The sequence below is a fragment of the Mesoplodon densirostris genome, chromosome 16 (genome assembly GCF_025265405.1).
Source record: "Mesoplodon densirostris isolate mMesDen1 chromosome 16, mMesDen1 primary haplotype, whole genome shotgun sequence".
Taxonomy (NCBI): Eukaryota; Metazoa; Chordata; class Mammalia; order Artiodactyla; family Ziphiidae; genus Mesoplodon; species Mesoplodon densirostris.
In genome coordinates, this window is record NC_082676.1 from 25,185,246 (window position 1) to 25,198,290 (window position 13,045).

The 13,045-nt window shown below is 43.4% G+C and overlaps 1 protein-coding gene across 1 annotated transcript in view; it reads right to left on the bottom strand.

The window, feature by feature from the left end:
* Positions 1-396: 396 nt before the first annotated feature.
* ASIP (agouti signaling protein) overlaps positions 397-13,045 on the bottom strand; it is a 100,413-nt gene continuing 87,764 nt past the window's right edge. The window contains exons 3-5 of the mRNA XM_060078490.1: positions 3,133-3,302; positions 1,826-1,890; positions 397-573 (exon numbers count right to left, since the gene is read on the bottom strand). Coding sequence (XP_059934473.1) covers positions 397-573; positions 1,826-1,890; positions 3,133-3,292 — 402 coding nt within the window. The 5' untranslated portion in view covers positions 3,293-3,302. The remainder of the gene's footprint in view (positions 574-1,825; positions 1,891-3,132; positions 3,303-13,045) is intronic.

Consider the following 13,045-nt stretch of genomic DNA (forward strand, 5'->3'; position numbering starts at 1 on the left):
TGTCTCTGGCGGCCACACCCAGAGATAGGCTTACCAGGAGGGCAGCCTCAGGGCCAGGTAACCATGTTTCCCCAGGCCCAGGAGAGAGCAAGTGCGCAGCCCGCGGAACTTCTGCGGTGAAGGGGACTCGGCGAAGGGAAAAGGATCTTTCGGGTTCTTTAAAGAAACAGCCACACACCTTTCATTAGCCTACATATATTTGGATTTTAGCCCAGCCCAAGCCAAGTCTCCTTGAAGCCCCGCCTCCTGAAAGATCCGCCCCAACGTAAGTAGCCACGCCCACTCCCTGTTCTAGGAAGCCACACCTACTAGAGATCGCCCGCCCCAGAAGGGCCCGTCCGGGGAGCCCCGCCCCTGGAAGCCCCGCCCCACCCCGCCCACCGCCCAGAGGCGCGCTCAGCAGGTGGGGTTGAGTACGCGGCAGGAACAGGCGCTGCGGAAGAAGCGGCACTGGCAGAAGGCGCACGGGTCGCAGCAGGCGGGCGCCGGCGGCTTGCAGCTGTCGCGGGTGGCCACGCAGGGGCCAGACGGCGGGGGCCGGGGCCGTGCCACCTTCTTCATCGAAGCCTTTTTCTGCGGGGAAACGCCGGGGCTGCCCGAGCAGTCCACGTCCACCCCACTCGTCCTCACCTCTGCCTGGGGACTCCTTGGACTATGGAGGCCCCTGACCAGACATCCCCACCTGCTGCCCACCGCCCGCTCGACCAATGCCCACAGGGCACCCCAGCGGGTCCCCGCCTGCTCCCCCAACAATGCCCCACTTCATCAAAACTTAACTGGCTCCGGCCTGGCCTCTTCTCTCCCTAGGGCATCCCACTCAGCTCCACCGTTTTTAACTACCGTCTCTGTTGTCTTCCCCTTCCAGTGTAGCCACAATCCCTGTCAGTTTTGCCTTCACAATAGATCTGGAGTCTACCCACTGCTTCACTACCGCTGCTACCCTGGGCTAGGCCCCTGTCTGCTGCTCTTGCCCCCTTACAGTCCAACCTCCAGTGCACAAAAGGGACCTCTCAGAAGACCTATGATGGCATCACACTCGGGCTTAAAGCACACCCTCCTCCCCGTTACTTTGGTCCTTGAGGCCCTCTGTGGTTTGGCCCGCCCACCTCTCCCACCGGTCTTTACCACACTGCCTTCTGTGCACCGAACACAAGAAATGAGTTCCTACTGCAGGAGCTTTGAGTTTGCTATTCCCTTTTCTGGGGACATTCTTTGCTGTGCTGTCCAATATAGGCAGCCACCAGTCAGCCATATGTGGCTGCTGAGTACCTGAAATGTGTCTAGTGCAACTGAGGAACTGAGTTTTCAAAAAACAAGGTTTTATTTTCATTTTACTTATTTTTAGGGTTATTTTCTATTTATGTCAAGTGATACTGGTTTTCTATCATGGTTGTATAGGTTTTTAAATAACTCTATAACCATGATAGGAAAGTTTTAAAATTAAAGTTTTAATTTTAAACATATATTAAATAGGTGAAACTCAGATATGGTAAAAGTTGTGGAAATGGTTCTGAAATGACTGAGGTTTGGGAAACATTGCATTTATCCAAAAGAATGAGTGATGGTGAAATTCCAGGCAGGGTGTGAGCTAGTATAGGAAGATGATTTTTAGCAGGTAAGCTATTTTGTTCAGTGAATCTTAGCTTTCTGGGCCTCAGCTCCTGGGTGTCTGGTTCAGGGCTTGAGGCCAGGAAGTTGTGGTAGCTTTCAGTTTCTTGTGGGCATGTAGGCCTGGGAAATCTTTTATTTAGTTCCTAGCCAGAGCTTGGGGATCCTCTCCCTTTAAGTCCAGTCCCACCCCAACAATGTGAGCTCCCAGGCCTACCTTGGAAGATCTTTTCTTTTTTTCCGCTTCTTTTCTGCTGATCTTTTGGGATTTCTTGTTCTGTGCTTCAAAGAGAGAAGGAGCAAAGCCAGTCTCTGAGGGCCCTGAGCTGCAATGAAGTGGGAGGAGCAGAGGGGGCTCCAGGAAGCCCCAGGGTAGGGGAGAGGATGAAGGGTTGACTGGATAGATCACATCTTGGGACTTAGGCCAGCAGGTTCTTGTTAGCCTGGCTGCAGACCTGGAGCCAGAGACTGAGAGCAAAGAGTCCTCTGAGGGAAAGCAAAGGCGGCCCTGGAAAATGGACTCAATGTCTTGTACATGGATGGACTTGTTTTTCCTGTATCCCTACTTTCCATTTCTCAGAGCTTTGGAGCCAGGCATACCTGATTTGAATCCTGACTCTGCGATATAACAGCTTTGTGGCCTTGAGCAACCTCTTAATATCCCTAAGACTCAGTTTTCTCATCTGCAAGCAGGATACTGTAATTCCTACCTTGAAGAGTTGTCTTGAGGATAAATGAGGTATATTTATAAAGCAGAAAGTCTGACACATCGAAGGTGATCAATGAATGTTAATGTGCCCCAGTCCCTTCCCTGATACATCTAGAATATCGTCTTTGAAGTGAGAGACAAGTCAGCAAGGAATATTCGTTTTGAGCTTAGGTTCTGGAGTTAAACACCTGGGTTTGAATTCTGGCTCTGCCAATTAAGAACTGTGTGTTAGTTACTTAACTTTTCTAAGACTTAATTTACTTAGCTGTGAAATAAAATAGGAATAAAAATAATACTCACTTCACAGTGCCTAGCACAAAATAAGTATATATGTTATTATTATTATTGTCAGATGAAGTCGAACCAGGAGATCTCCATGCCAGGCTCTAATGCCCCTGATATTTTCTCCTAAGCAGTCATTTTCAATTCTCAACCCTGGCATGAAAGGACTAGTTCATCCCAGACTTGGTTATATTCTGCAGCATTTCCTAAAATTTTTACCATTGATAGGAGTTCCGTGACTCATTAAGTTTCAGGAATGGTAAGTTAAACCAAATTCACCAATTGTCATGACTTTAGGTTTCTCAGAGCCTCTAACATGCTAAGCTGCATATTCGATTGGTGGCAGGCAGGGCTTTCCAAAACCAAATGAGTTAAGGGGCACTTTATTCCTCCAGGATTGTTTTGAGGAATAAGCATGAAGGAGCTCTGACCTATGGCAGTGGATCCTGGTATCAGCTTGGGGAGTGTGTTTGACATCCTGCAGTTCTCTTGGGCCAGAGCCTGGAGGCTGGGCCCCAGGCCAGGCTACCTACCCACAATAGAGACAGAAGGGAAATCCAACAGGTTCATGGAAGAGTTGCTCCTCAGGCTCCTTTCATCTCTGGGCTTTTCCTCAGGTGCCAGGTGGCTGTAGGCAGTGAGGAAGCACAGGCAGACCAGCAGGGTAGCCAGGAGGAGGCGGGTGACATCCATTCCGGGAGGCCTGAGTCGGACAGAGAAGGCAGGCAGGTGGGCCAGGGGTCCTGGCAAATGGATTTGCCCCCCTGCTTTCTTTGGGCTGGTGCTCTGACCCCATTCCATACCCCAATGTCCCAGGGGAGCTGGAGGACCAGCAAGGCTTAGGACAGGGAAGGGGAACTGATGAAGGAAGAAGAGAGAAAAGGAGAGATGGGAGAGGAAGAAAGAAAGACAAGAAAGGGAGGGAGGGACTTCCCTGGGGGTGCAGTGGTTAAGAACCTGCCTGCCAATGCAGGGGACATGGGTTCGAGCCCTGGTCCGGGAACATCCCACGTGCTGTGGAGCAACTAAGCCCGTGAGCCACAACTACTGAGCCCGCGAGCCATGACTACTGAAGCCCGCACGCCTAGAACCCGTGCTCTGCAACAAGAGAAGCCACCACAACGAGAAGGCTGCGCACAGCAATGAAGAGTAGCTCCCACTCGCCCTAACTAGAGAAAGCCCTTGCGCAGCAATGAAGACCCAACGCAGCCATAGATAAATAAATAAATAAATAAATAAAATTATTTTTTTTTAAAAAAGGGAGGGAGATTGAAGTAAGGAGAAAAGGAATGCATTGCAATTGGTCTCTGCCTTCCAGAGGGTGGGGTGCTGGGGTTTTTTAAGTCAGTGGCCCCAGGAGACCCTAGGCTTGGGCAGAGTTGTTGAAAGTTCCCCAGTAACGCCTCACAGTGGCAGAGGTCTTACTGAAGTGCAGAGAATAAGGCTCATGAGTTAAGACTGAATGAGACGGTGTAGGGATAAATGGCTTTTTTGGACAAGTGTGTAAGTCATTGCATATGCTATATTCCAACATCCAGAGGAAATAAATGCAGATATGGTTTGTGTCAGGAGGATAGGATGGACCTGTTCAAATAGGCTAACTATATTTATTGATTTATTGCTAGCTGTACTTTGATGAACCAGACAAATCCCAGAGTGGATTTCTTCCCATGAATGTCTAGGTTTGGCTTAGTGAGGACTCACAGCTTCAACAGCATCTTCATCTTCTCTGAGTGTGGAATCCGTACTCCTCACTCACCCTGTGAGTGTCCTTTCTGGTCTGGGAAAAAGCTGAGACTGCTTTCCCAAGGTTCTCTGGCCCTGCCATAAGGCATAGTGGGTGAGAAGAGAATAAAACAATCTGCTCGTGCTGGTCCTGCCCATTCCTGGGCTCAGCCTGGCAATTTCTAGCCTATTCCTCCCAGCCCTCAGATTGCTTAGAGTAAAATTTTCTCCATTTCTGTTACATTCTAGGAGAAGGAGGACCCAAATAGCCAGCCCCCAACCTCATTCTAAACTTCTTAAAGGTAGAGGGGACAGTACCTTCCTTTTGAAGTTCATCCTCTACCTCTCTCAGCCCTAACTCCATTTCTTCTGATTCCTTCAGATCCTTTCATCAATGGGCATTTATTTGCCTATCATGAACTGGCCACCAATTTTCTTTCTCAAAGCCTGGTAGTGAGACAACAGAATGAGCACTGGGCTTGGAGTCAGGACCTCTGAGTTCTTGTCTTGGCTTAAGCATTAGTAAATGCGTGACTTTGGACAATTCTATTCTTTTTTTTTTTAATGGACTCTAATTTTCTTTTTGGTAAAATGAGGGCAGTGGGCTAGGTGAGTGGTTTGCATTCACTTAGCAGGGGAGCTCTTTCTTCAAATAAACAATGACTTGAAGAATCCCAATCTATAAAACAGAAAGAGGCAATACAGAGGTTTTTCAAGCAGCTCACATCTTTTTTGTGTGGTGGGACAATACATCTCCTCAGGCCCTAGAGCCCAAAACATTTTTTGAGGCCCTAAGTTTCCCAGCTCCATGCAGTTCAATCTCTGAGGTTTCTAGTCCCTATCAGCAATAGTTAACCCAAACAAACCTTTATCAGGAAAGTCTGGGGACTGAGGCATAGTAGTTTGCTCCATTCTCTGCTTCTCAGAACTTTGTACTGTTCTCTGTCAAATCCTTTATCACATTGTTTATGTGTTTGTCTCTCCCACTTGATAAAAAAAGGTCATGTTTTACTCATTTCTATGACCATGAACCTGGCACAGTGACCAGCCCCAAGCAGTAACTTGGACCTCTCTTCCTAGCAGGACTCCCTCTCTCTCTCTCTAATGATGCTGCTGGGCTCTCAGCTTGGAGAGCAATTTCTCCTTCTCTCTTGTTCCCCACACCCAGTCAATCAGTCATTAAGTTCTAGTGATTTTCACTCCCCCCAATTCTCACAACCCTCCCTCCCTTTCCATTCCTTCTGTCCGTGCAGCCTAGTTCCTCCCACTTGGTCTTCCATAAGAGCATCCTCACTGGCTTCCTTGACTCTAGAACATATAACCAGACTAAGCTTCCTTTTAAATAAAGCCCCATTTCCTTTCATTCATTCATACATACATACATTCATTCATCTAGTTAAAAAATATTTGTTAAGTACCAACTATGAACCAGTGCTATGCTAGATTCTTGGGTAAAAATAGTGATCAAGGGGCTTCCCTGGTGGCGCAGTGGTTGAGAGTCCGCCTGCCGATGCAGGGGACATGAGTTCGTGCCCCGGTCTGGGAGAATCCCACATGCCGCGGAGCGGCTGGGCCCGTAAGCCATGGCCGCTGAGCCTGCGCGTCCGGAGCCTGTGCTCCGCAACGGGAGAGGCCACAACAGTGAGAGGCCCGCGTACCGCAAAAAAAAAAAAAAAAAAAAAATAGTGATCAAGATACACAATGATGCCTGTCCTTACAGAGCTTACATTCTATCAGGGATGACTGACAAGTTAAATAAGTTATTCTAATAAAGCTTGTGCTATGGGAGACCTCAACTAGTGCATGGACTAGGGAAGGTCTCTTGAAGCGTGTTGTATTGAAGCTGAAAACAGAGGGCTGATTTGGACTTATCCGTGTTGAAGAGGAGAGTGGAGGTGGTGATGGCAGTGTTGCAGACACGGAGAACCATATACATGGAGATCCAAAGGCAAGAGAGGATGGTGCATTTGAGGAACTAGAAAAGATCAGTAAGGCCGGCAAATAAACATAACAGGAGATGGAAGCAGGGGCCAGATCATGATGGGACTTGTAAACCATGGTAAGGAGTTTGAACAATATCTTAAGGTCGATGGAAAATGAATGAAAAGTTTTGAATAGGGGGAGGGACTTGTTCAGATTTGCATTGTAGAAAGATCCCTCTGACTGGGGTGTGGAGATGGAGGGGACAAGACAGAAAGGAAGGAAAACCAATTAAGAGGCTGCTGCTGGTTCCAAGCATTCTATTACTCTGCAGGTGTTACCCTGACTACCAAATGAAATACATAATCCATAGCCTCAAAAAGGCACCAGAGCCCTCCCAACCTGCCTTCCACATTCCTTTCCAGCTTTATCTTTTCCTATAGGAAGTATATATCCTAGCCAAGCTTGGCTACTACCTGGTCCCCATACAAAGCTCGTCCTTTACCACTTCTTAAGCCTGACCACTTCTGACCTAAGTACGGTACTTAGCTTGTTATACAAGCATTTATTTACTTACCACTGAGGCTGAATCTGTAGCCGTTAGTGACTGCAGTATTCGTTTGCCCTTTCCATATTTCGTGTAGCATTTGTACAGTCTTCAAGCTAAAAATGGTTTTCACATTTGTAAAGTGTTCTATTAAAAAAAAAAACCCAACAGAGACCCTATGTGGTCCACAAAGCATAAAATATTTACTTTCTGGCCTTTCACAGAAAAAGTCTGCTGACCCTGTCTAGATTGTGAGAAGCGTAAGGGACTGTTAGGCAAGCAAGCACGTCACGTCTGCTCTCTCAATATCTACTAACTCATTGAAGTAATTAACTGCTTCTTTGGGTAAAGGTATTGATGATCCTTTTTTTTTTTTTTTTTTTTGCAGTACGCAGGCCTCTCACTGCTGTGGCCTCTCCCGTTGCGGAGCACAGGCTCCGGACGCCATTGCTCACGGGCCCAGCCGCTCTGCGGCATGTGGGATCTTCCCAGACCGGGGCACGAACCTGTGTCCCCTGCATCGGCAGGCGGACCCTCAACCACTGCGCCACCAGGGAAGCCCCTGATGATCCTTATTAAAAGACCAATGTGACTTGGGCAAGTTAACTTGTGCCATTACTAACCAATAATACTTGTCATTAATTTATCAGGTTTCAGATTCGCTTTAGGACAGGGCTGGGTCCTAATGAGAAAAGAGTTAGGATTGGTAAGTTTTGATTATTAGAGGCAGAGGGAAAATATCCATTCTGAGTAGTTATCATAATGTTTTGAAACTTTCTATTACACCATGCTGCCTAGAATTCATAAAGATGCAGTGCAATAACCCTTGGAATACAAATAAGAAATATAATCATTGGAAATCGCAAGATAATATTTTGATTAGTTACATAAAATTAAATGTGTATTTTAAGATTTTATTTTGTATCCCCAATCTCTTCCAAAAGCGATTTTTAAAAAAACTTTGTTCTTGGGCTTCCCTGGTGGCACAGTGGTTGAGAGTCCGCCTGCCGATGCAGGGGACACGGGTTCGTGCCCCGGTCCGAGAAGATCCCACATGCCGCGGAGCAGCTGCGCCCGTGAGCCATGGCCACTGAGCCTGCACGTCCGAAGCCTGTGCTCCGCAACGGGAGAGGCCATGGCAGTGAGAGGCCTGCGTACCGCAAAAAAAAAAAAAAAAAAAAAAAAAAAACTTTGTTCTTGTATTTAATTAATTAATTTATTTTTGGGCTGCGTCCCGTCTTAGTTGCGGCACGCAGGATCTTCGTTGAGGCACGCGGGCTTCTCTCTAGCTGTGGATTGCAGGTTTTCTCTTTCATTGTGGTGGGCGGGTTCCAGAGTGCGTGGACTCCATGGTTTGGGACACTCAGGCTCTCTCCTTGAGGCGCATGGGCTTAGGTGCCCTGTGGCATGTGGGATCTTATTTCCCCGACCAGGGATTGAACCCACGTCCCCTGCATTGGAAGGCGGATTCTTCACCACTGGACCAACAGGGAAGTCCCAAGAGACTTTTTTTTTCAAGCAGCAGAGCTCTGGTATCAATGGGTATTAATTAGAAGGACAAATCAGAAATAAATTCAACTTGAAAAGAGAAAAAAAGAAAAGAAAGGAAAGAAGAGATATGGTGGAATGGGTTGGGGAGAAGCTCTGATTAAGGAAAGTCACAAAAGTCATGTCATTGATTGAGAGGCATTATATGCAGTTATTCTATTTCTTTGGGTTTTCCTTATCACGAGTGATATAAAACCAACCAAAAAACATGCTGGGAGTTCCTGCAAAGAAGTGAAAGGGTAATTGGGAAATGTGAGTTAGAAAAGGAGTGGCTGGAGTTTGGGGGGGATGAACTGAGACCCAAAGTTCACATTCATCACTTCCTCTGAACACCTGATAATGCAGGAATTATCACCACCACAGCAAACAGCAGGCTTAATATAAATAGTAGCCACTGCACAATGGGCAGGGAGGAGATGTCACTAGGTAACATCTCTAGACTAATTAAGGACATAGTGAATTACAGGGCTTAATTATCATTGTTTAGTTTTTAAATTAAATTAAATTTATTTTTTAAACAGCATGTTCTTTATTAGTTATTCATTTTATATATATTAGTGTATAAATACACCCCCACCACCACTGTCCCCCCTTGGTGTCCATACATTTGTTCTCTACATCTGTGTCTCTATTTCTGCCATGCAAACCGGTTCATCTGTACCATTTTTCTGGGTTCCACATATATGCGTTCATATATGATATTTGTTTTTCTCTTTCTGACTTACTTCACTCTGTATGACAGACTCTAGATCCATCCACGTCTCTACAAATGACCAATTTCATTCCTTTTTATGGCTGAGTAACATTCCATTGTATATATGTACCACATCTTCTTTATCCATTCCTCTGTCGATGGGCATTTAGGTTGCTTCCATGACCTGGCTATTGTAAATAGTGCTGCAATGAACATTGGGGTGCATGTGTCTTTTTGAATTATGGTTTTCTCTGGGTATGTGCCCAGTAGTGGGATTGCTGGGTCATATGGTAATTCTATTTTTAGTTTTTTAAGGAATCTCCATACTGTTCTCCATAGTGGCTGTATCAATTTACATTCCCACCTACAGTGCAGGAGGGTTCCCTTTTCTCCACACCCTCTCCAGCATTTGTTGTTTGTAGATTTTCTGATGATGGCCATTCTAACTGGTGTGAGGTGATACCTCATTGTAGTTTTGATTTGCATTTCTCTAATAATTAGTGATGTTGAGCAGCTTTTCATGTGCCTCTTGGCCATCTGTATGTCTTCTTTGGAGAAATATCTATTTAGTTATGCCCATTTTTTGATTGGGTTGTTTTCTTTTTAATATTGAGCTGCATGAGCTGTTTATATATTTTGGTGATTAATCCTTTGTCCGTTGATTCATTTGGAAATATTTTCTCCCATTCTGAGGGTTGTCTTTTCGTCCTGTTCGTAGTTTCCTTTGCTTTGCAAAAGCTTTTAAGTTTCATTAGGTCCCATTTGTTTATTTTTGTTTTTATTTCCATTACTCTAGGAGGTGGATCAAAAAAGATCTTGCTGTGATTTATGTCAGAAAGTGTTCTTCCTACGTTTTCCTCTAAGAGTTTTATAGTGTCCAGTCTTATATTTAGGTCTCTAATCCATTTTGAGTTTATTTTTGTGTATGGTGTTAAGGAGTGTTCTAATTTCATTGTTTTACATGTAGCTGTCCAGTTCTCCCATCACCACATATTGAAGAGACTATCTTTTCTCCATTGTATATCCTTGCCTCCTTTGTCATAGATCAGCTGACCATAGGTGCGTGGGTTTGTCTCTGGGCTTTCTGTCCTGTTCCACTGATCTGTATTTCTGTTTTTGTGCCAATACCACATTGTTTTGATTACTGTAGCTTTGTAATATAGTCTGAAGTCAGGCAGGCTGATTTATCCAGCTCCTTTTTTTCCCCTCAAGACTGCTTTGGCTATTCGGGGTCTTTTGTGTCTCCATACAAATTTTAAGATTTTTAGTTCTAGATCTGTAAAAAATGCCACAGGTAATTTGATAGGGATTGCATTGAATCTGTAGATTGCTTTGGGTAGTATAGTCATTTTCACAATATTGATTCTTCCAATCCAAGAACATGGTATATCTCTCCATCTATTTGTGTCATCTTTGATTTCTTTCCTCAGTGTCTTATAGTTTTCTGAGTACAGGTCTTTTGTCTCCCTAGGTAGGTTTATTTCTAGCTAGTTTATTCTTTTTGTTGCAGTGGTAAATGGGAGTGTTTCCTTAATTTCTCTTTCAGATTTTTCATCATTAGTGTATAGGAATTCAAGAGATGTCTGTGCATTAATTTTGTACCAAATTCATTGATTAGCTCTAGTAGTTTTCTGGTGGCATTTTTAGGATTCTCTATGTATAGTATCATGTCATCTGCAAACAGTGACAGTTTTACTTCTTCTTTTCCAATTTGTATTCTTTTATTTCTTATTCTTCTCTGATTGCCGTGGCTAGGACTTCCAAAACTATATTGAATAATAGTGGTGAGAGTGGACATCCTTGTCTTGTTCCTGATTTTAGAGGAAATGCTTTCAGTGATTCACCATTGAGAATGATGCTTGCTGTGGCTTTGTTGTATATGGCCTTTATTATGTTGAGGTAGGTTCCCTCTATGCCCACTTTCTGGAGAGTTTTTATCATAAATGGGTGTTGAATTTTGTCAAAAGCTTCTTCTGCATCTATTGAGATGATCATATGGTTTTTATTCTTCAATTTGTTAATATGGTGTATCACATTGATTGATTTGCATATATTGAAGAATACTTGCATCCCTGGGATAAATCCCACTTGATCATGGTGTATGATCCTTTTAAAGTATTGTTGGATTCTATTTGCTAGTATTTTGTTGAGGATTTTTGCATCTATATTCATCAGTGATATTGGTCTGTAATTTTCTTTTTTTGTAGTATCTTTGTCTGGTTTTGGTATCAGGGTGATGGTGGCCTCATAGAAGGAGTTTGGGAGTGTTTCTTCGTCTGCAATTTTTTGGAAGAGTTTGAGAAGGATGGGTGTTAACTCTTCTCTAAATGTTTGATAGAATTCAACTGTGAAACCATCTGGTCCTGGACTTTTGTTTGTTGGAAGATTTTTAATCACAGTTTCAATTTCAGTCTTGGAAGCTTATACCTTTCTAGAATTTGTCCATTTCTTCCAGGTTGTCCATTTTATTGGCATAGAGTTGCTTGTAGTCGTCTCTTAGGATGCTTTGTATTTCTGCAGTGTTTGTTGTAACTTCTCCTTTTTCATTTCTAATTTTATTTATTTGAGTCCTCTCCCTCTTTTTCTTGACAAGTCTGGCTAATGGTTTATCAATTTCGTTTATCTTCTCAAAGAACCAGCTTTCAGTTTTATTGATCTTTGCTATTGTTTTCTTTGCTTCTATTTCATTTATTTCTGCTCTGATCTTTATGATTTCTTTCCTTCTACTAACTTTGGGTTTTGTTTGCTCTTCTTTCTCTATTTCCTTTCGGTATAGGGTTAGATTGTTCATTTGAGATTTTTCTTGTTTATTGAGGTAGGCTTGTATTGCTATAAACTTCCCTCTTGTAACTGCTTTTGCTGAATCCCATGGGTTTTGGATTGTCGTGCTTTCATTGTAATTTGTCTCTAGGTATTTTTTGATTTCCTCTTTGATTTCTTCAGTGATCTCTTGGTCATTTAGTAACGTATTGTTTAGCCTCCATGTGTTTGTGTTTTTTACATTTTTTCCCCTGTAATTGATTCTAGTCTCATAGCATTGTGGTCAGAAAAATGCTTGATATGATTTCAATTTTCTTAAATTTACTGAGGCTTGATTTGTGACCCAAGAGGTGATCTATCCTGGAGAATGTTCCCTGTGCACTTGAGAAGAAAGTGTAATCTGCTGTTTTTGGATGGAATGTCCCATAAATATCAATTAAATCTATCTCGTGTATTGTGTCATTTAAAGCTGGTGTTTCCTTATTAATTTTCTGTTTGGATGATCTGTCCATCGGTGTAAGTGAGGTGTTAAAATTCCCCACTATTATTGTGTTACTGTCGATTTCCTCTTTTATAGGTGTTAGCAGTTGCCTTATGTATCGAGGTGCTCCTATGTTGGGTGCATATATATTTATAATTGTTTTATCTTCTTCTTGGATTGACCCCTTGATCGTTATGTAGTGTCCTTCCTTGTCTCTTGTAACAGTCTTTATTTTAAAGTCTATTTTATCTGATATGAGTATTGCTACTCCAGCTTTCTTTTGATTTCCATTTGCATGGAATATCTTTTTCCATCCCCTCATTTTCAGTCTGTATGTGTCCTTAGGTCTGAAGTGGGTCTCTTGTAGACAGCATATATATGGGTCTTGTTTTTGTATCCATTCAGTGAGCCTGTGTCTTTTGGTTGGAGCATTTAATCCATTCACATTTAAGGTAATTATTGATATGTATATTCCTATTACCATTTTCTTAATTGTTATGGGTTTATTTTGTAGGTCCTTTTCTTCTCTTGTGTTTCCCTCTTAGAGACGTTCCTTTAGCATTTGTTGTAGAGCTGGTTTGGTGCTGCTGAATTCTCTTAGCTTTTGCTTGTCTGTAAAGCTTTTGCTTGTCTGTAAAGCTTTTGATTTCCCCTTCGAATGTGAATGAGATCCTTGCCGGGTAGAGTAATCTTGGTTGTAGGTTCTTCCCTTTCATCACTTTAAATATATCATGCCACTCCCTTCTGGCTTGTAGAGTTTCTGCTGAGAAA